This window comes from Maylandia zebra, linkage group LG4 (genome assembly GCF_041146795.1).
Source record: "Maylandia zebra isolate NMK-2024a linkage group LG4, Mzebra_GT3a, whole genome shotgun sequence".
Classification (NCBI taxonomy): Eukaryota; Metazoa; Chordata; class Actinopteri; order Cichliformes; family Cichlidae; genus Maylandia; species Maylandia zebra.
The window spans coordinates 7471653-7498127 of NC_135170.1; the positions used below are offsets into that span (position 1 = coordinate 7471653).

General features: G+C 45.4%; 1 protein-coding gene across 1 annotated transcript; it reads left to right on the top strand.

The window, feature by feature from the left end:
• The first annotated feature begins 897 nt into the window (after nucleotides 1-897).
• engase (endo-beta-N-acetylglucosaminidase) lies at nucleotides 898-22215 on the top strand. Its single transcript, XM_004568618.4, has 14 exons — nucleotides 898-1238; nucleotides 2980-3056; nucleotides 3140-3341; nucleotides 5025-5173; nucleotides 5339-5493; nucleotides 8279-8427; nucleotides 8601-8769; nucleotides 8841-8947; nucleotides 9340-9451; nucleotides 16189-16376; nucleotides 16508-16650; nucleotides 18122-18221; nucleotides 18311-18422; nucleotides 18936-22215. The coding sequence occupies exons 1-14, from the start codon at nucleotides 1153-1155 to the stop codon at nucleotides 19311-19313; spliced, it is 2127 nt and encodes a 708-aa protein (XP_004568675.1). The 5' UTR covers nucleotides 898-1152; the 3' UTR covers nucleotides 19314-22215.
• The last annotated feature ends 4260 nt before the right edge of the window (nucleotides 22216-26475 follow it).

Sequence of the window (26475 nt, forward strand, 5' to 3'; positions counted from 1 at the left end):
TTTTAAATAACCGGGAAATACAGTGTAATGAAAAATAAATGAAAATCATTCACACGGGACAAGAGTGTGAGGTTTCGCCTGATCCGTAGCCGCCATTTTTACCTTCTCCGGGGCTCTGTGTTGTTGCACCTGTATTTTCCGTTAGAGACTAATCTTTACAAAGCGAAAGAGTCTGGTCGTGCACATAAACAAAAGATGTACTCTTTTGTCCAGCTGGCCACTGTCCACCTTCTCATAAACAAATTAAACAAATACAGTCTTTTGCTGTATGACATGGTAAAAAAAAAAAAAGAAGTCCTAAATAGATATTTATTTTAAAATAAAACCGTTAATACAAAATGTTACTGATCGGGGACTGAGTTTAATGTTTAATCTAACCAGTTTCTTAAAAATTGTTTAAAAAAATAAAATAAATTAGATCATCAATTATTTTATAGCTGTTTGGTAATTAACAGTGGTTTAAATTGAGTGTTATCAACTGGATTTTGACGCCTATAGGTTTCGTATATCGAGCATAGTGACATCAAAAAGTACAAACCAGATTTTTTTTTATCACATTATATTAAACAGCTCCCACGTTGTCCAGCTTTGTCGTTTTAGTTTGTGAAATTGGAATGGAAATGAAAATGCCGATAAATTACCAAAAGGTGCTTTTGCTAAAAGAAATAACAATACCCATTCCACTTGGAAAATGTGAAGGAAGGGCAGTTATCAATAAGATAAGGATGGAACTATGGCAGAAAAGATAGTATGAGGATAAGAAATGAAAAAATATTTCAAAAATGTGACATACACTAGAAAGGGGAAACTGGAAGCAGGGAAGGGAACGGTCATTGATGGATATTTGGGGGAACAGATGGGCGGGGCTGAAGGTGTAGGAAGGAGACTAAGAGAAGAAGGAACTAGGAAAGCAATTTTTGTTATTTGAGAGAAACACAGCTGGTTGGGAGCTGATTTAGTTTGTTAATAACATGATGATGTACACACTGTACAGTAGGTGGTGGTGTGCACCTTTCAGCTGTCTGCAACCGCCTATTAACTTGAGAGAGAATGAGAGAGAGAACGACGTCCTCACTGGTTGAAAAGCCGTTTCAGTTTCCATGTCTTCAGATAACTTGACACTTCATTACTCTCTGCACGAAATTCAGGGAAATGGCATCGAGTGGTGAGGAAATCCAGCTTCCTTTACGAAGGAAAAGAAAGAACGGAGAGGAAAGTGATGGTGTCGCAGGAAAGAGGTACAACATTTAGTCAGGAGAGCCCTTCTGCCTGCTGTGTGAAAATTAGGCCTAAAAGTTCCCGATATACGTATTTCTTTTTTTTTATGCCTTATATCTTTATTTATTTTGGTAAATAGGCTGTAGTCAACATAACCTATGGCGTTAAATATAAAACAAAGAACAGCTTTGCAAGTATGTTTAACAGTCTGCTATTCTTCCTGCTCTGCGTTTGATATTATAATTAATCACCTTTTTGCCACTTGAAATGTCTTTATTGAAATGCTATGAGATATTTGTCAGGTGTCTTTTGTAAAACTGATTTTTAAATCTCAAAGAGAGGATACGAAATGATCGATCACGTTGCCAAAAAAAAGTTATGTTAGAGAACTTCCGGTCAAGATCTTCTGTCTTGTCAAGTTAAGCTCCGTCTTCACCTAGGAGAAGAGAAAGGAGAAAACTACGGGACACATTACTGGAAGCAGGAAGGGAATGATCATTTATGGGGATCATGCCAGATACATTGGGGTTCTCGTCGGTGGATGAGAAGGTTGCTTCCCTGCACCTTCTGGTCAGGGAACGATTCCTGACTGTTTGTGCTTATGCATCAAACAGTTCAGAGTAACCAGGCTTATTGAAGTCACTGAGTGGGCAACGACAAGGAGACATCGAGGAGCGTGACTGGGAGGAACGACCTGTCTAAACTGATCCCGAGCTGTGTTTTGTTTTTGGACTTTTTCATAAACCACAGTTTGTTTGTTTGAAAGGGAGAGTGTTTGTTAGTTGAACAACAGATACAGGAGGAACAAGGTGGTTTTTGTCCTGTTCGCAGACCACTGAACCAGCTCTTTATCCCCTCAATGATATTTGAGAGTGTGTGGAAAAGGCATTGGAGTGTCCCATGGGGGATGCTTCGGGAGTATGGGGTGTCCGGTCCATTGTTATTAGCCATTCAGTCCTTGTTACGGGAGCTTTGTCCACATTACCGGTGTTATGCCAAGAAATGATCGTCTGCCAAAAACTGATTTCCGGTATTTGCCAAAAACTGGTTGCTCGTATTTAAACTGCTATAAATAACTTGTTGGTCTATAATATGTGAGACATATGTCAAATATATGTATGTATGAATGATATCAGGTCATCTTGAACCACAAACAGCATTCTTGTAACAAGGTAGAAGCCGTAATCAGTTTTTGGCAGTGACTTTTATATATCCTTTATTTATCCAGTTAAAAATGTGTTTTTTAAGAGCAATCTGGCCAAGAGGACAGAAGATATTGCAACAAATATAACAACAGTTCTGTAAACATATTTTAAGTGGACAAAAAGGACCAGATTGGTTATAATGTAAGTACAATAACACAGAGTTATAAAGATACTTGAAAAACATGTAATTTTTACATTTTGTATATAACCCCTTTGTAAACCCTCTTCACTGAAGTCTATTTACCAACATACACAAAGAGATTACACATAAAAACCAGGAAGCACTGGAAATCAGGTTTTGGTAGGCGATCACTTTCTGGCACAACACTGGCAACAATTCGGACTAATTTCCGGTGGGTGCTGGACTCTTCCAGGACTCTTCCAGAGCAACTTTTTTATGTTAAGGGAATTTTCTCTGTCTGGGAACCGATTAATTGCAATATTGTCAGAAAAATTTTTGATGTCTGGGAACCTTTTTCGGAAATACTGTCACATCAGATTAGTTTAAAAACCAATTTAAAAAAAAACCTTTTCCTGGTTTCTTATCCTTTATCAGGTTGGAATCTTGTTTGGATCAGCCCACGGACTCAGTTACTTGTGAAGTCGTCACGTATACAGCGTCACCGCTACCTAGTAAGGTTACAAGTCTAAAAAGATCTGAGTTAAAGCTGGTATGTTGTACATTCTTGTACATGCTGTTTCTTGTTGTCTTCAAGAGAAACATTATGATGCTGACACCACTGAACCAATCACCTGCGGTCTTGAATCAATGGAGGATCTGTTGTCGTGGACAAGAAGTAAGGCAAACCCCTTCAGTGTGGCAGTTGTCCCCTTGGCACCTAGAGAGCCTCCTCTGGACCGTTGTCTGCGACGGACCTTGGTGTCTCATGACATGATGGGTGGCTACCTTGATGACAGGTATGAAGCGAGTGAGCCATGCCAACATGTGATACGCACTTTCTTTGTCTATGCTTCACGTTTCTGAATCATAAGATTCAGCACGGTGATTTCTGGCTAATCTTGCTGACAGACCTTAATGTGACACCTTGCGATATGATCACAGAGCACCCAAACCTTGTGCATGCTGACCTTATAAAAAGGGTTAAAGCCACTGGGGTAAAGGGTACAGCTAAAATTGTTGCCTTGGCAAATATCTATATTTAATTAGCTTGTTGAAATACAAAACTGTAATTAAAGTCAGATATTTGTCTGTCTTAATAATAGGGTGTGATAGTTTTCTTCGTATTTTAACATAGACTATCAATACAGCAGTTTACTATGGTGCTTTAAATAATAACCTTCTTCTGTCCGTGCATGTTAAGCACAAAAATGATATGTGTGGGTGTGTTATGGTGTTAAATCCTGATTGTTTGGTACTCTTACACAAGGACCACGCTGAATCAGCAGTCCTTGTATATTAGTCCTTTTCCATATAACCACTTTCAGTGGCATTTTTGCGTCATTTACCCTAACACCTGCAATCATGCTCAATGCTGATCGATTCTATACATGAACAAAAGCTATGTTTATGAGAGCCCTAGAAAACAAAGTGTCTTTCGCAATATATCAGCAGGCCTACGGTCAAAGTGGCATATTTTTACAATAATAATGAGCTGCAGCCAAAACAGCCGCGTGCGTGACAGGAAACAGGCCATGGAGCAGCCGAATAATTAAATTTGTGAGCTAGCGTTTGTGACGGGGAAGGCTAATACATCGACAGTAGCTGCTTCTGTCTCAGTGCAGACGGTCAGAAAACATGCAAACAGGTGATACAGAGCTGTTTTTGTCTTTTTTATCTTACCAACAATTTTTTTTTGAAAGCATAATTTCTTTGTGGCTTTAGTTAGCATAGTGTGTGTGTGTGTGTGTGTGTGTGTGTGTGTGTGCGTGTGCGTGCGTGCGTAAGCGACTGCAACAATATTGGACATATTCTCCTCTTATCATCTTTGCCACAAATAGTTCTTTAATTTACTTTGAAAAGATTTGGTCAACACAACTAATCCCCTGCCTTTGATTTAATAACTAAAGGGTCCACCCTAAAACCAGTGTATTATATTAAAATCTGTAATTATTCATTCTGAATTATTCTTAGACACTGCACCAGGTCATCCAACTGATTAGCTTCTAACTGGCTGCAGGCTGCCGCTCTGCCCAGTTCTGAGATCCATCAAGGGCCAGCCCACAAACTATGCCTTAGACCATGGTATAGCTACTTAAGAAAACTGCAGCAAACGGCAGTTTTGTATGCATGACAGTTTTTAGTGAGGCTCCATGCCGTAAAATAACCTTAAAACGCGTAGAGTTTCATTACTACTTTAAATTATTTTAGATCTGATTGACACATTTTCTTCCTCTGGAGAAAAGATGTCAGGTCACTTGTTCCCAGCTAGAAGAAAATTCGAAATGCTTGTAAATCCCAACACACATCCAGTTACAACCAACTACATGTACTGTAAATGCTACAGTTTGATACACCTTACCTAGAACAGCCTAAACTTGTGGCTTAAGCTTTTATTTCTTTGGTTTAAGTTCATGGAGATGTTGTTACAGTCACACTGTTGTACTGGTCTCACACAGGCTTTCTTCTGTTTCCCCTCTAAGGTTTGTTCAGGGCACAAATGCAGAGGCTCCATATGCTTTCTACCACTGGCAGTACATTGATATTTTTAACTACTTTTCACACCACCTGGTAACTATTCCTCCGGCTGTGTGGACCAATGCTGCACACAAACATGGAGTCATCGTTATTGGTGAGCAGAAAGTCTCAATAAAGCAGAACCAGACCCAGTTTAGTACGTCTGAAATAGCATCATAAATTTTAAATGTAGGATATACTAAAAGAAAAGGAGTATGTTGGCAGAAAGAGAAATGGTATCTTTTCTTGTCTTGAAATGTTAAACTGCTGTGGTCTACAGGGACTTTCATCACAGAGTGGATAAATGGAGCTGCGATGTGTGAAGACTTCCTGAAAGATGAGGAGTCGTACCGGAGAGTAGCTGATAAACTTGTCCAGATTAGCCACTGTTTTGGCTTTGACGGCTGGCTCATTAACATAGAGAACAAGCTCAGTGTGAGTAAAGCTTCTGTGCTCACCTCTAAAACAAAATGTTTAGGAAATACAGCCAATTTTTTAATCCATCTCCCAACCGGCACCAAGTTTTACCCCTAGTCAGCTCTTCCAGCTCATCCAGGGTACTCACAGGTGTTTTCCAAGCTAGCTAAGAGATATAATCCCTTCAGTGTGTCCTGTGTTTATTGTGGGGTTTCCTCGCAACACCTCATTTAGGAGGCATTGTAGACAGATGCCCGAATCACCTAAATTGGGTTATTTAGATGTGGAGGAGCAGCAGCTCCACTCCAAGTTCCTTCCTAATGACCAAACTTGTCATCCTATCTTGAACGGAGAGCTCAGCCACACTTCAGAGGAAGCTCATTTCTGCTGCTTGTGCCCTCATTTATGAACAAGACCCTCAGGTACATAAACTCCTGCACTTGATCAAGAATTTACCATAGCTTGGAATGGCATGGATTAGGAGGCAGTCAGGGACAGAGTTCCTGATGATTACAAAGCCAACATATTGGGTGCCAGTGTAGCTGACATAATGAACCTGTGTTTACAGTTTTTCTCAAATGTTAAAACACAAAAGCCAATCCTGTAACCCAAATGACCAGTAGTCTAAACACATTTACTAAATGTAGCCACCATATTCCAGTACCATAAACACATGTCACATGAAGACACAATTCACAAAACACAACCCTCTGTACTCATAAATCTAAACACATTTTTCCTTGCTAAAACACATGTTGCAAAACAACTCTGCTCATATCCTCAAATGAAAGCCCATGTGATGCAAAATGCTTGCCACAGTCACCAATCTTTGAACACAGGGAACACACCTGGCGTCATTCACTACACACAATGACTCAAAATTGAAGACACTTGTTGCTAATGCTGTACCCACATGTAAAAGCAAGTTCAGAGTGCACAGTATGCTGAAGGTTCCAAACAAACACAATGGATGAAGGCAGAGTCAGGGGAAGAGGAATTTGATGCAGAGGAGGGAGAAGAGCTGGCCCTGGAAGAAGAGGAGCAGGCCAATGAGGAAGAGGAGTTCAAATGAGAGGAGGAAGAGGAGCGACCAACGAGGAAGAGGAGAAGGCCAACATGGGAGAGGAGAAGGTCCAGGAGGGAGAGCAAGACAACCTCGCACCATCATTACGGACGAGATGCGAGCAACAGCTCAGCGACATGATGCCGCACAGTGATTGTGGTGTGTGTGTGGTGTGAATAACGTAAATAAAAAAACTTCACACCCTGTTCATGTTTTCAAGATTACTGTTGTGTGCAATAGATTCTGTTTTTGCATTGAGTTGTGTTACAGTAGTGTACGTACATGCAGGATTTTCTATAGATTTATACTACTCATATGAAACTCACAAATCTAAATGCCTAATCCTCTGCAGAGATCTACGACGATCCGTTACTGTATAGTTTCTAAAATATGCATTGGCAGTTATGAAACAAAGAACCTTCTCACAAATTGAGCGTTGTGTTTTCAATTGTTTTGCTGTAGTGTGTAATGCTGTGTATTGTGTTTACAGTTTTGACAGCTTCGAGCTGCTCTCTTGGTGTGGGAGTTTGAGTTTTGCAGTGGGAAGGTGTGGTTGTGTTTATGTAGCTTTAGAGAAGGGTGTTGTGTTTGGACATTGGGGGACCTGGTGGTAACGTTTGTGACATGTGTTTTAGCATTTGAGAAAAACTGTAATGCAGTGGCAGGTTTGACTTCAACCGGATGCCATTTGTTCCATCTTCCCGCTCTCTCTGTCTCCAGTTTCTATTCTTAACTATCTAAAAAAGGAAAAAAGCCTAAATTTTTTTCTGTTTATTTTTTTAATAACACTTAAAAAAATAAACTGGACTGAGACGAATAAGTCATCTTTTACACAATACTTAATTGTATGTTGTAAATCTTAATGTACCGTTTTCCCAGAAATGGCAGCACCCTCTACATCTTTGTCAGTAGATGTAGAGGGGAAGGATTACAGACAGCTTTTATGCAATCTTATTGAAAACCTATTAAATCACTGAAAAAGCCACAGAAGCAAAAACAAATCCTACATCTGTCATTAATAACAGGCTGTGAGTATTTAGCTTTTACTCTACCATCTATTGGAGCAGATCAAAGAAATGATTTAATCAGAAACAGCGGTCCCTCGTTTATGGCAGGAGTTACATTCTAAAAATAACTCGCGATAGGTGAAATCCACAAAGTAGTCAGCTTTATTTTCTACAATTATTAGAGATGTTTTAATGTAAAACCCCTCACTACTCACTATATACACTTTTTTTCAGACAGGCATGAACATTTTCACACTTTTCTCTCTTGTTTAAAGACTCTTAAAGTTCAAACCGTTGTAGAAAAATAAGTCCAGTAGTATAAAACGTTTCGTTGACATTGCCGTGTTTGTTGGGGAGAAAACGTACAAACACACAGTGCAGCACTTCAGAGTCACACTGCTAGCAATTGAAGATTTATGTAAATTTGACAAGCTGAACGCATTCTTTACTGGACAGGAGACACGACACGATTGACAATGGTCTACAGCCAATCAGCATGCAGAACACAATTCGCTGTGTATTTTAAAAAAAAAAAGCATGCAAAATTGCACAAAAAAATCTGCAAAACAGCGAGGCCGTGAAAGGTGAACCGTGCTATAGCGAGGGACCGCTGTACTACTGATGTGTGCTTTGATTTGTGCTTACCTTTTGGGAAAAAGTAAACCGATTGCATGACAGTGTCAGTCTTTGCAGCTGTAGCAGATGGATCATGTGTGCTGCTCTCTGCTTACAGGAGGTTGCAGTGCGAAATGTGCCGCTGTTCCTGCGCTATCTGACAGACCAGATGCACGAGAGAGTGTCCGGCAGCCTTGTGCTGTGGTACGACAGTGTACTTGACAATGGAGAGCTAAAATGGCAGAATGAGCTCAACCAGTCCAACAGGTAGATTAAAAAAAAACAAAACGTGTTTCCTTTATAGCATCTGATCAAAAACAAAGACTGAAAAAGAGAACTTTGGTCCACAGAAGTGTGTCAGACCTTTTAGATCACGATTGCTTCTAGCCTGTCAGTTCCTGGCAAACAGTTATGTATCCGTGTCAATATCTCCATACCAGGGTGTTTTTTGATGCTTGCGATGGCCTCTTTACCAACTACAACTGGAAGGAGGAGAACCTAGTGGAGATGAAGAACCTGGCGCTCCAAGACCGCCAAGCTGACATCTATGTTGGAGTGGATGTGTTTGCTCGAGGAGAGGTAGTAGGAGGAATGTTTGAGACAAATAAGGTAAGAAACTGTGAATTGTGTTTACCAGCTTGTGCTTGTACCGTGCAGCGTCTGATTTTGGTTGTCTGCAGGCGCTGGAGATCATTCGAAGGCACAACTTCTCTGTAGCCATCTTTGCTCCTGGCTGGGTATACGAGACTCATGAGGATAAGAGTGAATTCCGCAAGAATCAAGACAAGTGAGACTAGTGCAACATCTACTCTGTGAAAAAATCAGACTGTATTTATAGATGGGTGTAGGCACCATAAGTTGAAGGCTTTAGCCATCACTGTCTTGTTTTTTAACAGTAAGCAGCAGAAGTGAGATTGTGCACTGAGAGGCTAGTAACTTCTCACTTGTCAGTCCTTTTGGGCTCTAATGAGAACCATAATAGGGGGAGGAAGCTGAGAGCCTTTTTCACATTCAGACTTACAATCACTCCTTGCTGGCTGTTGGAGTAAATGCTAAGTTAAGGTTCTTGTGCATTTGCAACACTTCTGAGAACTGGACACAGCATCCATCTTTCAAATATAGACAATATGTGGGGCATGTTAGTCAGTGTAAAGACTGAGATGTCTGTCCTCTGTGCAGGTTCTGGGCTCTTCTGTCAAACTACCTGTACATCCACCGACTAGCCTCACCGCTCCCCTTCGTCTCCTCCTTCTGCCAGGGCTTTGGGAATGCCGTCTACTGGCAAGGACAGGTACTGAAGTAAAGCGTTATTTATGTATTACACTGCTTCATGTATTACCTTTGCATTACTCCCTGTGTAAATGCCAATAACAATATGACACTAAACTTTCTTTTGCTCACATTTTATTTAGAAAGCACTTTAAAATACCCAGCACAGGACCAAAGTGCTGTACAGAAAATAAGTTAAAAACAATAGAATAACAGAAGACAGCAAAAATAAATAAAACACATAATACATAAAAATTAAAACAGCCCTATATTAAAAAACAAGATAAAACAGCATAGAATCAACTAAAAACAACTAAAATAACACTAAAAATAAAAACCAAAATCTCACGTGGTGTCAAAGGCCAGGGTGAAGAGGTGGGTTTCCAGGAGTGATTTAAAAACAGGTAGAGAAGAAGCCTGTCTGCTCTCTGAAGGGAGATCGTTCCATAGGTTGGCGCACGATCTCCTCTATGCTCAGCCCTGGGTACATTCAGGAGCAGCTGATCAGCTGACCTGAGAGAGCGGGTGGGTGTATAAGGCTGTAGCAGCTCAGAGAGATAAGATGGGGTTAGGCTATGGAGGGCTTTAAAAGCAAATAAAAGAATTTTAAAATGAATCCTAAAAGAAATGCTCCTACATACTTGCACATATTTCTATCCTAATAAGGAAAACTTCCATAAGATATTTCTTTGAAGTTTTACCACAAAACTCACGGCAAAGTCAAAAACAGCCCTGGAGCAGTTTACAGGGCTGACAGTGATCTGAGTACACTTGGAACAAGGTGTGATTCTAAAAGCTGTTGCATCACTTCTTTTGTTTTGTTTTCAATCCCAGTCAAGTTTCATCTGCTTGGCTAGTGTGAAGGGGTGTGCTAACTTTGTGTTAGCGTCATAGATTGTGTAGAAAAGGGTTGATTTCTGAGGTGTTGTATAGCTTTGATGTACACTCCTTAAGTTGCTTTGCCATTGCTGTCCCGTCTCCCATTCTTCTAAACAGAGCTTTTCCTCACAAACAGAAGGTTTGAACAGCAGGTGGGTGGTCTTCTGTACTTACAGAGAGCTTTGTGACTCAGATGGCCTTATTTAGGGTGTCCCCCTCTGGTAATGATCTCACTGACATCACTATAGAGATAGAATAGAAGAAACTGTCTGAAGCCAAGACCAAGCTGAAGCCTGTGCTTTTGGATCAGAGGGCTTACTCGTGTAATATGAGTATTCACTGTTGTACTGGTAACAGTGAATACTGTCCTTTTTCTTTTTTATGTAAAGGAAAGACAATTTACATAAAAAAGAAAAAGGACAGTATTCACTGTTACCAGTACAACAGTGAATACTCATATTACACTTTACATTTTTTTATGTAAAGGAAAGACAATTCTCCTCCTTGAATCGCTACCTTATCGTGGTGGAGGGGTTTGTGTGTCCCAGGGATCCCAGGGGCTATGTTGTCTGGGGGCTTTTGCCCCCTGGTAGGGTCTCCCATGGCAAATTGGTCCTGGGTGAGGGACCAGACAAAGAGCGATTCAGAAGACCCTTATGAAAAGAATATCGAGGGAACAGTTTACCCTGCCCGGGATAGGGTTACCGGGGCCCCGCCCTGGAGCCAGGCCCGGGGAGGGTGCCTGAGGGCGAGCATCTGGTGGCCGGGCCTTAGTCCATGGGGCCCGGCCGGGCACAGCCCGAAGAGGAGACATGGGCCCATCCTCCCGCAGGCCCACCACCCGCAGGAGGCGCCATAGGGGTCGGGTGCATTGTGTGCCGGGTGGCGGCCAGGAGCGGAGGCCCTGGCGGACTGACCCCCGGCTGCCAAGACTGGCAATAGGGACATGGAATGTCACCTCTCTGGTGGGGAAGGAGCCTGAGTTAGTGCGTGAGGTTGAGAGGTACCGGCTAGATATAGTCGGGCTCACCTCTACGCATGGCTTGGGCTCTGGAACCAGTCTCCTGGAGAGGGGCTGGACTCTGTCTCAGTCTGGAGTTGCCCCTGGTGAGAGGCGGCGGGCTGGGGTGGGTATCCTAATATCCCCTCGGCTTGCTGCCGGTACGTTGGGGTTTTTCCCGGTGGACGAGAGGGTTTGTTCCCTGCGCCTTAGGGTCGGGGAACGGGTCCTGACTGTCATCTGCGCTTATGCGCCGAGTGGCAGTTCGGAGTACCCAGCCTTCTTAGAGTCCTTGGGGGGGGTGCTGGAAGGTGCTCCACCTGGAGACTCTGTTGTCCTGCTGGGAGACTTCAATGCTCACGTGGGTAACGACAGCGAGACCTGGAGGGACGTGATTGGGAGGAACGGCCTCCCTGATCTGAACCCAAGCGGTGCTTTGTTATTGGACTTCTGTGCTAATCACAGTTTGGCCATAACGAACACCCTGTTCGAACATAAGAGTGTCCATAAGTGCACGTGGCACCAGGACGCTCTAGGCCGTAGGTCGATGATCGATTTTGTAATCGTATCACCAGACCTGCGACCATATGTTCTGGACACTCGGGTAAAGAGAGGGGCTGAGCTGTCAACTGATCACCACCTGGTGGTGAGTTGGATCAGGTGGCGGGGGAGGACGCTGGACAGACCTGGTGCACCTAAACGCGTAGTGAGGGTGTGCTGGGAACGTCTAGCAGAGGCCCCAGTCCGCGAGATCTTCAACGCACACCTCCGGCAGAGCTTCAACAGCATTCCGAGGGAGACTGGGGACATTGAGTCCGAATGGACCATGTTCAGCGTCTCCATTGCCGAAGCTGCTGCATTGAGCTGCGGCCAAAAGGTGGTTGGTGCCTGCCGTGGTGGTAATCCCCGAACCAAATGGTGGACACCAGAGGTGAAGGGAGCCACCAGGCTGAAGAAGGAGTCCTATCGGGCTTGGTTAGCCTGTGGGACTCCGGAGGCAGCCGACAGGTATCGACAGGCTAAGCGGAATGCGGCTTGGGCAGTGGCTGAAGCAAAAACTCGGGTGTGGGAGGAGTTCGGAGAGGCCATGGAAAAAGACTTTCGGACTGCCTCGAAGAGATTCTGGCAAACCGTCAGGCGTCTCAGGAGGGGAAAGCGGTGCTCTACCTACACTGTGTATAGTGCTGGCGGAGCGCTGCTGACGTCGACTGAGAAAATTGTCAGGCGGTGGAAGGAATACTTCGAGGACCTCCTTAATCCCACCGACACGTCTTCCGAGGAGGAAGCAGAGTCTGGGGATGAGGGGAATGACCCGCCAATTTCCAGGGGCGAGGTCACTGAGGCAGTTAAACAACTCCTTGGTGGCAGAGCCCCTGGTGTTGATGAGGTCCGCCCCGAGTTCCTGAAGGCTCTGGACGTTGTAGGGCTGTCCTGCTTGACACGCCTCTGCAATGTTGCGTGGACATCAGGGGCAGTACCTGTGGACTGGCAGACCGGGGTGGTGGTCCCCATCTTTAAGAAAGGGGACCGGAGGGTGTGTTCCAACTACAGGGGGATCACACTCCTCAGCCTCCCTGGGAAAGTCTATGCCAGGGTGCTGGAAAGGAGAGTTTGTCCGCTAGTCGAACCTCGAATACAGGAGGAACAATGCGGTTTTCGTCCTCGTCGCGGAACACTGGACCAGCTCTTTATCCTCTCGAGGGTACTTGAGGGTGCATGGGAGTTTGCCCAACCAGTCTACATGTGTTTTGTGGACTTGGAGAAGGCATTCGACCGTGTCCCTCGGGGTGTCCTGTGGGAGGTGTTGCGGGAGTATGGGGTGTCTGGCCCATTGCTACGGGCCATTCGATCCCTATACAACCATTGTAAGAGCTTGGTTCGCATTGCCGGTGTGGTGGGGCGTGGTCTGCGGTGCCGTGCAGGGAGGGCGGACGCACCTGCACGGCATCCTTAATCACGCCCGCCTAGTTAAAAACACGGGGACTGAGGGGTTTGGGGGGGTTGTGGTGTGGTGAGATGTAAATAAAGATGACTCTGAACGTTGCTCCGTGGTCCCGCCGTGTCTTATTCACGCCACATTGGTGCCGAAACCCAGGAGGCAGCACGGCGGGTCCATATCGGAGCCAGGGAATGGAGGAGCTGGCCCAGAGGGTGGCCGAAATGGCGGCCGCCCAGCGGGAGCAGGCGGCGGAGGTGCGTCGCCAGCAGGAAGAGCTGCAGGACCAGTCCGAGCGGCACCTGGAAAGGATTGGGGAGCTGGCGGCGCTGCTCTGGGCCTGGGCGCCACCCCCACAGGTGTGTCCCGAGGACAGTGAAGCGGTGGAGGAGCCGCGTGAGGCACCTCAGCAGCCGGAGGTGGCAGACGAGGCGCGCGGGGATCTGCGCCTGCCGGAGGAGGGGGAACAGCCAGGTGAAGGGCTGCTCCTGCCGGGAGTGGTGGATGAGCCGCTCCAACCGGAGGCGGCAGACGAGGTGCGCGAGGGTCTGCGCCGGTTGGAGAAAGAGGAGCTGCACGAGGGGCTGCTCGAGCCGGGAGTGGCGGCGGAGGGAGCAGTAGTGACGGAGGAGTCGCGCTATGGGCTGCTCCAGCAGGGAGCGACAGCGGTGACGGAGGGGCCGCGCAAGGAGCTGGAGGTCCCAGTGCCAGGGGAGCTTGCTCGAGTGGAACTGGCGAGCGAGGCGGGCGCCACGCTTGAGATCGCCGTGCTCGCCAGACCGGCCTCACCACCACCAGAGGCCTGTACACGCCACACCTCTGCCCAGCCACCTGTGAGCTGGGGCTCACGCTTGTGCCGGCCGCGCCGGGTGCACCTGTCACGTGTCCGACTTCCGAACCAGCTTTGCCTGCGCCGCTGGATTCGCGGGCGGCCGCCTGAACTCGCACCTCCCCGTCGCTTGGCCGGGGCCTGGGGGTGCCAGCTGTCCGGGCTGATTCCCTCTCCCACTGGCGGTGGGGGAGTAGGTTCGGCCGGATGGCTCCCCGGCCTCAATCGGGCGATGGGGGTATGTGGTGGGGCGTGGTCTGCGGTGCCGTGCAGGGAGGGCGGACGCACCTGCACGGCATCCTTAATCACGCCCGCCTAGTTAAAAACACGGGGACTGAGGGGTTTGGGGGGGTTGTGGTGTGGTGAGATGTAAATAAAGATGACTCTGAACGTTGCTCCGTGGTCCCGCCGTGTCTTATTCACGCCACAGCCGGCAATAAGTCGGACTCGTTCCCGGTGGGTGATGGGCTCCGCCAGGGCTGCCCTTTGTCTCCGGTTCTGTTCATAATTTTCATGGACAGGATTTCTAGGCGCAGCCAAATGGCGGAGGGCTTTCGCTTTGGTGGCCTCAGAATCTCATCTCTGATTTTTGCGGATGATGTGGTTCTGTTGGCTTCATCGGTTCGCAGCCGAGTGTGAAGCAGCGGGAATGAGGATCAGCACCTCCAAATCTGAGGCCATGGTTCTCAGCCGGAAAAGGGTGGAGTGCCCACTCCGGGGTCGGGGATGAGTTCCTGCCCCAAGTGGAGGAGTTCAAGTATGTCGGGGTCTTGTTCGCGAGTGATGGGAGAAGGGAGCCGGAGATCGACAGACGGATTGGGGCTGCAGTAATGCGGGCGCTGCACCGGTCCGTCGTGGTGAAGAGGGAGCTGAGTGTAAAAGCGAAGCTCTCAAGTTACCGGTCGATCTACGTCCCTACCCTCACCTATGGCCACGAGCTGTGGGTAGTGACCGAAAGAACGAGATCACGGATACAAGCGGCAGAAATGAGCTTCCTCCGAAGGGTGGCTGGCCTCTCCCTTAGAGATAGGATGAGAAGTTCGGCCATCCGGGAGGGGCTCAGAGTAGAGCAGCTGCCGCTCCACATCGAAGGGAGCCAGCTAAGGTGGTTCGGGCATCTGACAAGGATGCCCCCTGGGTGCCTCCTGGGTGAGGTGTTCCAGGCATGTCCCACCGGGAGGAGGCCCCGGGGCAGACCCAGGACACGCTGGAGAGATTATATCTCTCGGCTGGCCTGGGAACGCCTTGGTGTTCCCCCGGATAAGCTGGAGGATGTGGCTGGGGAGAGGGAGGTCTGGGCCTTTTTGCTTAGGCTGCTGCCCCCGCGACCCGGCCTCTGATAAAGCAGATTAAGATGGATGGATGGATGGATGGAAAGACAATTTTGCATATCAGGTGATAATTTAAAAAACAAACAAACATCATCAACAGTGTAATTATTTATTTAAAGAAGACAAACTCCAGAATTAGTCTGTGAAAAACAAAGTACACTTCTTGTTAACGTCTTGAACCACTTTCAGTTATTCTGTTGTAGATTTACTTTGTGTGTTTAAGATGATCGGTTATCGCCCAGACAGCCGGACATTTGACTCTAGACTAGTTTAGTGTACGGAGGAGTTCAGGGTCAGCAGGGTGTCCGGGTCCCATCCTCTGAAAACCAACCTAAACCGTCATCTCTGCACCACCTTGCTCGTTAGTTGGTATGAGGTGTTTGTTTTCACATGTGGTGCAGGCACCTCCCCTTGTGTGTCCAAAGGACGTTATTCCACAAGTCTTGTGGTTTGTTCAGACACAACAACTTTGCAAACCTAAACCATGCTGCCGTCTTCTCATGTTCAGAGAGAAGTGGACTTTTCCTACAACCATTGCAACAAGCCAGTCTTATTCTAATTGTATGGTCATGAACTTTAACCTTAACATGCTTACAGAGGTTTGTAACATGTAATGTTTTACAGGTCATCGTTAAGCTGTAAGCAGCTGAAAGCTTACCTGTTACTCAAAAGTTTACTTGTCAAACCTATTAAAGTGTACTATTTGCTTTATTAGTTTATTAACATTGTTTAAAAATGTGCAGAGTAATTTTGTATTTTTTACTCTTTTTTTTTCTGTATGTAGCATGAGACAAATAGCAGCTGGTTCAACCTGACAGCCCAGGAGATTCAGCCTTTGTACTACCACCAGACTCTAGGGGGACTCGGGTGGCTGAGAAGCTCTGGCTGCCCGAAGGACGCCTGGAATGGAAGTTGTTCGCTGCTGCTCGACGGACTCATCCCTGCAAGCCACACCACTCCAGTTTGTGCCAAGTGTGTGGGTTTGTTTGATTGAGGCTTTATTTTGTTTTAGTTTCTACCTTATTTTCACATAGAAAACTCAGAACTGCAGTCTAAGGCACATATGGAACAGCTCATTTCTCTTTTTTTTTCCCTTGATTCAGGATCTTCTCCATCCATGTACCCCTGCCGTCCAGTACACTGGTGAGCCTCATCTACAAGGCGTCTCCTGAGATCGCAGTCTCCTTGGAGCTGAAGACGACTGATGCCAGTCAGTGCACACACGTCGATGTCCAGGAAATCCAACGTGAGTTTCTTAAGACCCTTCAAAAAATCTTTTTGAATCACCACCATTAAGCCTGACAGGGAATCACTACTCATTTCGCACAGTCAAAACCCTCTCTGCTTTAGTTTGGTTTACATTATAGTTGAGAACATTTAAGGAGCAGACTAATTAAAAACTGACTGATTTTCATGTGTGAAATTAAGTTTGTACGGCTGTTGGTTGTTTTTATAAACTGTTACCTTATTGAGTTTCATTATAGACAGTTTACCCAGCGAGTGCCTCTTTAAAAACGAGAAAAAGGACCCTTCCTTTGGTGAGTGGTGTAGATATTTAGACTTTGCAGTGTTTCAATCCAAACTATATGAAATTACTATTCTTCAATGGCTGGAAACTATAGACTGTATACAAAAGATGGATTAAGAGACTCATCCATTGGTTTCTGGATTCCACAGGTTAAAACCTCAGCGTTGGCACTGAGCTGTTTGAATATTAAACTGTATGATTGTGAGAATAGTCTGGCTTATAGACACTCTAAGCAAAACTCTTGCTTAAATCAGAATAATTCCATTTATTTAGAGATATGGGTTTTTTTGCTTTTGACGCCTCAATTCTCTTGTGATTTCTCAAAGAGACGGAAGGCAAAATATAGAGTTTGTCAAAAGAAGTGTTGCAGCGATGTTCTGGATGAGGAAAATGTGTTTATTGAACATTACAGTGCGCAAACCTGTTCTGGCAGACCTGCAAATAAAGAACTTTAAACATGTTTACAGCACAGTATGGGCACTTCGAGGCCATTAGGTCTCATACAAAAACCAATATTCAATAAACAAAACCTTTGTAGAGCCATCCTATTGGTCCCTAATTCCTTTAGCAGCACATCATCCATCCAGAGTCATAAAGGAGTATCCTCATGATTTAGGCCATTTAGTACGTTTGTTTAACTTAATTTTTAACTGCTATTAAAAAAATCTAACACTGGGATAAATAAAATATTTGTTATCTTATTTTAAGAAGAACAAAGAGCCCAGCAACAGATGGTGTGGCCCCCACAGAGCCCTGATCTTAACACCGGGGATTATGTCCGGGGTTGCATGAGGAGACATAAGATACTGACATTTTAAATCCACAGAAGAACTGTGGCAAGTTCTCCAAGATGCTGATCAACAGGCCTTAAACAGTGTGCTGAGGTGAACTGGTGCTATAAAAGGCACCAGTACATGTTGTGTGTGTGTGTGTGTGTGTGTGTGTGTGTATGTGTATATATATATATATATATATATATATATATATATATATATATATATATATATATATATATATATATATATATATATATTAATGTCTCAATTTATTACATAGTGCTGTTGGTCAGGCTTAGGGGCTTTAGTTTCACACAGTTGCTGATACTTCATCATTTATTGAAGGTTTGTGATCCTGCCTCCAAATCACACAGCAAGTCGAGTCGTTGTTGGGTGTTTTTGTGTGTCTATAGTTAACAGTGTATCCCCTGAAGTACTGGATGACGAGCACCAGTTAGTGAACAAGTTCACTCAGCTATGTGGAAACTTGAACCACAATGGTTGGACCATGAGGTGTGTGGAGCACTAACAGTTGAGTGATTTTAATTTCTCCAAAGAGTTGAAGTTCTTGGACTTATTTTTTTCCCCATGTTTGTGAGCAGGTGTTCACAGCTGGAGCTTCACTGCTGCACTCTTCGAGAAGTTTGTGTGAAGATCGAACGCATCGGACAGCCTGAGGACAGGCCTTTCAGCTGCAGGGTGGGAGAACTCATGGTGAGACAGTGGGAGCAAGTACTCCTCGATGTATTACTCTGTGCCTGCTGTTAGAGATTAGAATGTAAGCTTGGATCCATAAATAATAATGATAATACATTTTATTTATAGGCGCCTTTAAAGACCTTTAAGGTCACCTTACAGTACGACAAAATAAAAGCATAAGGTAAACAACAAAAAAAATAAGCCCTACACACTGGGCTTGTGTGGGGTTATTTTGTGGTATTTGGTACACATTTTATTAGCCACACATGACATGAAGACAAATGTAAAGTTACTGATAAATATGTTTATTCCAGTCCACTTGAGATTAAACTGGGAGAATACACTCCAAGTTTGAAGCTGATTAAATGAACAGGTTTCAAGACAGACAAAGAAATGATGGACAGAGGTTTTTTGCCAACTATAACAATATCAGCAGTAAGGTTACCAGTTTTCTTTGAGAAGTAATCTATTCAAAATTTGAATTTAAATCTGGTTCTAGCATGTTTCTTATTCGTCTCTTTCTACAAGGTCTTAGATGTAGCTAGCCTGCAGGTGCCCCCAGACAGGATTCACGGTGTGTGCATTGATGACGTGGTGTGGCTGCGTGGGGCTGGAACCTCACTCCTCAATGCCACTCTGCGCTGGGACTACCCTGGCAACCTCGTACGTCACTTCAAGGTGTACTGGCGACAGCTGAGAGGACCTCATCCCAGCATCCCCCCCGGTCAGTTGGTTCTGGTGGGTCGCTCGTATTCCAATTTGTTCAGGGTGACGGAACTGAGAGTGCCAGAACCTCCTGGCCTGTTGGAGCTGGTGGTGGAGCCAGTGATCAAGATGGGTTTCCCAGTCCCAGAGAGCCACTGGGGAAGAAGAAGCCTCAGCTACACAAAGGATTCCTCGAAATGAATTTTACACAAATACCAACCAGTAGCATCTTCATTTACTCTCATGCTACGACTGTTACTATCACACCTGTGAAGCAGAATGTGGAGAAATGCCTTAATTTGTTTCAGGATCAGTGTGCATCAGTGATGTAATCACCAATCTCGTCCCAGTGTAGTAGAAGCTTAAAGAAACATGTCAAACATCTTGTGAAATGTGAATTGAGGCTGTGTAAGTATACTTATGAATACAGCTTTGTAACATTTTACATCCTGTTTAAGATCTAGTTATTAACAAGAATGTTCAACAATAAAACTGGATAACTAAAGGATATTTTCAAAAATTTAAATTGAAGGGATAAAAGCAATATGTAACCTGTACGAAAATGCAAATATGATCCATATTTGGGTCAAATAAGTCTGGTGTCTGGGCATTCCAGACAAGAAAAGAAAGAAAGAAATTTGTTAAATTTGATAGTTTTGATCAGTTATGTGTAAAGCCAGTAGCATTCTAAACAAAAGAAAGGTGCACCTTACCCTTATACAGCCCACACAAATATATCAACAGCAGTGATCACAAAACGGTGTATAACTGAAGGCAGTAGTGAGATCTTTAACCAGGTCTTCCCATTAACACCTGACCTGGCCAGAGGGTCAGTCAATGAGCTCGTCAATAGCTTCAATGCAAAAATGTTAAATGTAATGGACACAATTGCTCCCATTAAGGTGAAGGTTATCTCTGGAAGGAAAAAGTCTCCATGGAGAAACTGAGTGTAGGAAAGCTGAGCGCAGATGGAGAAAAACAAACCTCCAGGTTCATTATGACATCGATAAAGAGAAACTTCACAATTATAATTTACAACTGAGGAGTGCAAGAAGGTCCTACTTCTCTGACATCATCACTAAAAACAGCCATAATGCTCGGGTCTTATTTTCTACAGTTGACAGGCTAACAAACCCTCCTGTGTCAGTGGCAGCTGAACTTCATTCAACCATGGCCTGCAATGACTTTGGCAAATTCTTCACAGAAAAAATCCAAAATATTAGACAAGCAATTGGTACATCAACAGCAGATCCAGAATATGTACTGTGTCCACCATCAAACAGTTTCACCCTATTAACAGCAAAGACCTGGAGGACATCTTAGGTCAACTGAACTCCTCCTCTTGCTGTTTAGATGTCCTGCCAACAAGTTTTTTCAAAAAGGTCTCAAAGACTTTAGAGTCAGACCTGTTACAGATCGTCAACTTTTCTTTATTATCAGGTGTGTTTCCAGAATCACTAAAAACTGCTGTAATCAAACCTATACTGAAAAAGGACAATCTTGACAAGACACAAATGAACAACTACAGGCCGATCTCAAATCTCCCATTTTTAAGTAAGATCATTGAAAAAGCAGTTTCTCAACAGCTCAATTACTTCTTAAAACAGAATAACTGCTATGATGCCTTCCAGTCAGGTTTTAGACAGAACCACAGCACTGAAACCGCTCTGACCAAAGTGTTTAATGACATATGTCTGAATACAGACAGTGGAAAAATGTCAGTCTTAGTTTTACTGGATCTCAGTGCAGCATTTGACACAGTTGACCACAACATATTACTGAAACGACTGGAGAACTGGGCAGGACTTTCAGGAACTGTACTAAACTGGTTCAAAACATACTTAGAAAACAGGACATACTTTGTATCAATAGGTAACTTCACATCTGAGCAGACAAGTATCACATGTGGAGTTCCCCAAGGTTCCATCTTGGGACCCCTTCTGTTTAACATTTACATGCTCCCACTGGCACAGATTATAAAGAACAACAAAATAAACTATCATAGCTATGCAGATGACACACAAATATATATCACAATGTCACCAGGAGCCCGAGGCCCTGTACAGGCTCTTGGTAAGTGCATTGAGGAAATGAATGACTGGTTGTGCCACAATTTTCTCCAACTAAACAAAAACAAAACTGAGGTAATAGTCTTTGGCGCCAAAGAAAAACGATTACAGGTCACCAGAGAACTTCAATCTATACATCTAAAAACCACAAACCAGGCGAGAAATTTGGGTGTAGTTATGGATGCAGACCTAAACTTAGAAAAACACATTAAGACAATAACAAAGTCAGCTTACTATCACCTCAAGAATATTTCAAGGATAAAAGATCTGATGTCTCAACAGGACCTGGAAAAACTAGTCCATGCATTCATCTTTAGTAGGCTTGCTTACTGTAACAGCATCTTTACAGGTCTACCTAAAAAATCAGTCAAACAACTACAGCTCATTCAGAACTCTGCTGCTCGAGTCCTCACTAAGACCAAAAAAGTGGACCACATCAGTCCAGCTCTGAGGTCTTTACACTGGCTGCCTGTCCGTCAGAGGATAGACTTTAAAGTTCTAATACTGGTCTATAAAGCTCTGAATGGTTTAGGACCAAAATACATCAGTGACCTCCTGACCCAGTATGAACCTTCCAGATCCCTCAGGTCATCTGGATCCGGTCTTTTATCAGTTCCCAGAGTCAGAACCAGACACGGAGAAGCTGCATTCAGCTTTTATGCTCCTTATATCTGGAACAAACTCCCAGAAAGCCTCAGATCAGCTGAAACACTCAGTTTATTTAAATCCAGGTTGAAGACTCACCTATTCTCAGCTGCATTTGAATAAAGCACCAAATCCACACTTTTAAGCTTAAATTTCAAAACTAACATTTTAACTACTGATTTTATCTATTGTTCTGATTTTATCTGTTTTGATTTTATATACTGTTTTGTTTGTTTGTTTGTTTGTTAATTAGTTAATTTGTTTGTTTGCTTGTTTTAATCAATTTTAAACCATGCTTTTTATTTGTTTTTGTTTCTAATGTCTCTGTAAAGCACTTTGAATCACCTTGTTGTTGAATTGTGCTATACAAATAAACTTGCCTTGCCTTATACTGTTTTATGTCTTTGTCTGAATATCTAATCACAGTCTGTATAAGTGAATACAATCAAATCTACAGCCATGCTAACTGCTATAATAACTAAGCTAATACAATGCTAATATTAGCATGCTAACATACTATGCCGGTATCTTTTTATCTTTTATTTATATATTCTTTGATACATCTTTTTTTTTTTCTTTTTCTTTTTTTTTTGCCTGTCCCGTTTGGCTCTTTTGCATCAGAATTATTGTCTAAAGGCTAAGAAAGATGCCCAACGGATTTACTTTACCAAATTGACCATCCCAGCCTTGCCATAATGGTCCATTTGATTCACCTTTTATTGTTTATTTTATTTTCACTTACTGAATACTGGGGGAAAGAAGGGGAGAAAGAAAGAGGGAAAGAGAAACAGCTGAGAAGAGGGACGGGGGAGAAGGGCACAAAACAAAAACCAACAGAATGAGCAGAAAAAAAAAGAAGAAAAAAAATGCATATATCAATCACCTGGGTCACCTGCTGAGAAAGAAAAAAGAAAACAAGCAGAAGAAAACAAGAGTAATAGAATAAACAACATCACAATGATTATGGGAATATGACAGTAAATACTAAATATTAAACATTATTGTGCAGCACATAAGATCAACAGAACACAGTGTGCTTTGAGGTAGGAGCCAAAAAGGGTGTAGTTTGTGGGTGTGATCACCCGTGTGTACACCTGTGAGCATGGACGCGCTTGTTTTTTTTTTTTTTAAAGGTTCCTTCATGTAATGATCTGCTAGAGGGTGTGGGGGGGCCACAGCCCCGTCCTCCAGGGTATGAAGCAGGTATGGAGGAGATCAAAACTCCAGACATCCAGAGGCCCCCAGAACACAAGAGACCAAGGAAGACCAACAGAGGGGCAGCCGCGCCACTGTCCCAGAAAGAGCTGAGGAGAGTCCCAGATGAGGGCTCACTCAGCAGCCGCGGAGCAGAAGCCAGGGGGAGTTGCAGTGACGCGCCCGTGAGCTCCGCCGGCAGCCAGCCGTGCCTGAGTGACCGAGCCCCAGGCCGAGAGGCCGAGGGCACCCCACCTCCGAAGTGGCCCGAGCGGGCCAGGCCAGGCCCCGATAAGCGGCCGCCAAGGAGTGAGCCGGTGTGTACCTGGACGCCCATCCCCGGACACAAAGAACCACCAACGCACCGATGTCTGAGGGAGTCCGCCACTGGCAGGGGAAGTGGTGGTAGGGGGAGATAGAAACCTCAGGCCCTCCAAACCTTGGAGGGCCTGAGATGTCCCCAGAGAGGTGGCGCCTGACACCCAACCTGACATATAGACACAGAAATACAGGCACACACATATACAAACATCCATTCCCACCCTCATGCTCTCATATGCACTTACTCCACACTCAACCAACGTGGAGACAGACATAAAGAGACGCTGTACACACGATCACACTCCCCAAGCGTACTCTACGAACCGGGTCTAGGTACCCTTGCCCCTGGAGGGGGGAACTGCATCCAGACCCAGGTGGTGTTACCCTTTTCCCTGCGGTGGGGGGAGGCAGACCGCCCCGACTCCGCAGCAGCAGGGAGGCACCACACTCCAGACCGCAGTCGGACGGCCAACTCCTCCTCCTAGCCCCCCCGCTCCAGCAGGTCGCAGAGAATGGGGGTGAGAGAAGACTCCAAACCTCCTTCCACCCGCTCATTGTAGTGTTGATGCATTTAAAACCCAGGAGGGCATGGAGCTACCTGCCAGAGAGCAGCAGGTAAGCGCATGGTCCCTCCTGCTAGCCCTCAATGTCTACGTGTATTTAACATTGAGAGGTGGGCAACGACGCCAGGGGTGGGGTGTACACCCTGATGGTACTTTGGATTCCGTGTATCGTGCCCACCCCCAAGATCCTATATGTATGTGTAATGAGAGTGTGAGTAATGTGAATGTCTAAGTTGTGGGATAAAATTGAGGCAGAGGCAGCCAGAAGGGGACGGGGGGTAGCCTCCTCTGCACCCTGGTGACATACCCCTACTTAGGGATGGGTATCGTTTAGGTTTTATCCGATACCGGTGCCAAATCGGTACTTTTGAAACGGTGCCGGTGCTTAAACGGTGCTCGAACCGGTGCTTAAAGAATGGAGAACACAAACTTTGTCCAAAAACCTCTCATGTTCAGCTGGTGTTTTTTGTAAAAAGATAACAATGTTAGCCTTTTCTGCAGCTATGGGGCATATATGGCATCACTCTTGGCTGGAAGCAGTGCTTAATCAATGGAAAAAACACAAACTTTGTCCAAAAACCTCTCATGTTTAACTGTTTCCCACTTTTTCTTTAGTCATTTTAGCCTTTCTGGCCAGGGTGAAGGGAGTATCTGCCATCAAACAAGAAGACAGCCGCATGTAGCTATGATGATGTTTGCTAGTTCACCTTACATGCATTAATGTAATAACGTGGTTAGCCTACTCAACGTAAATTACACACGAACAACATGAAGCTACTCATGCAGAGAAGAACGGCTGCTGCTGCCATCATCACCCGTCATCATTTCTGCTACACTGGCAGGGCTAGGGGCCAGGACTCTATTCTTCGGGTTTTTGGGGGATGTTGCTCCGGGTCCGATAACTGGCAACCCACCCGACGTGCACGGTGTGAGGTCTCGCAGCAAGCTATCAAATACGGCGCATTTCTCGGCTTTTAAAAAAAACGCTATGCGTCGCCAGCTGTTTAATCGGATTCTTGGTGTTACCTCCTTTGACAGTATCACAGTATCAGCTTAAAGCACTTGTTGCAGGCTGCTGAGTTTGCATATTTTGCTGTGAAGTACAGCCAGACTTTTGACCGCTTCGCCTTGGGCATTTTTAATCTGTAGCTCTGCTCTAACAGAACGTACGTACCTGGCCCCGCCTACTATCCTCGGAAACGTAAAATGATTGGCTAGAAGTGTATCACAGCTCAGGAAAAAAAAGCACCGAAATAAAGCACCGAAATGTGCGCTGCTTTTCGGTCTGGTTACTACCGTTTATGTCAGAACCGGTGCCATCATGGCACCGGACACCGGTACCCATCCCTACCCCTACTCCAAGGTCCTGCATGTGTGGGTGGTTGTGGTGGAGCGGGAAGAGGGAGGCAGCTGGAGATGGGGAGGGAAGGAAGGGAGGGGCACGTGACCCCTCCCTGGGGCCAGCTCCCTCGCTGACCCCAGTAGGCACTCCCATACTCCGCGACCCGCCAGGGAAAGGGGGCCCAGGCCCATCCAGACCGGGGCCCAGCGCAGCAGCGCCTCCCGGCCCCACAGAGCCCGGGACAGTCCACCCAACCCCACCACAGAGAAAAATGCACCCACCCCACCATCCACTCATCTTCCAGACTACATAAGACAATAAACACCCAGGCTGAGATCTTCCTCCACCTCTCCTGTATCTCCCCCTCCTGCAGAGAGAGCCCCTGAGGAGAGGAAAGCTCCTGCAAGATGTGACAATCTTCCCCACCAGTTGAAGAGCCCCCCAGGTGGCTCGATGCACCGGCGGCACCCTGCTCCAGGGCTGGGCCCCCGTGCACCCACCCGCCCACAACCCCGGCAACACACCAACCAGGACCCAAGCCCCCGAGGCCCGGCCAGAGACGGAGCGCCCCCAGAACCTCACGCCCATCCCGGACCCACCCAGAGGCAGCCAGGCTACCAGGTCAGTAACCCACGTCCGTCAGCACAGACCCTCCCCTAGCCCCGCTGCACGCAGCCGTGAGGAAACAGTCACCTGAGAGCCAACAGAGCCCCTAACCGGACATGACCACTACCCCGGGTTGAGCCCCCCAAGGAAGATGCCTCCGGGGAACCCCCCGACGCCCTAAGCCTGTCCCTACCCCCACACCAATCACAACAGTGAAGGCGGGACCAAACTATGACCCCCCCCACCCCCACCAGGTGATGGAGCTGATCAAAGGAGCCCAGAGCAATTGATCTGATGTGGTGGCAGAGGCTGTATCAAGACTAATGTAATCTAATAGATAATTTCTATATTGGTTAGAATTAAGATTATTTTTATTTTTCCAGTTCATGAGGACTGTTTTCTTGGCTATGCATAGGGCAGTGAAAACCATATGGGCGATATTCTTATCTGTAGTGACATTATCTAAGCTGCCCAACAAACACACTAAGGGGGAAGTTGGAATGTTACATTTCAGACACTTCGATAAGTCTTCACATATCTCGCGCCAAAACTTTTGAACTGGTGGACAGAACCAAAGAGCGTGGATATAATTGTCCGGTGAGTTGGTTTGGCAGTGTGAGCAG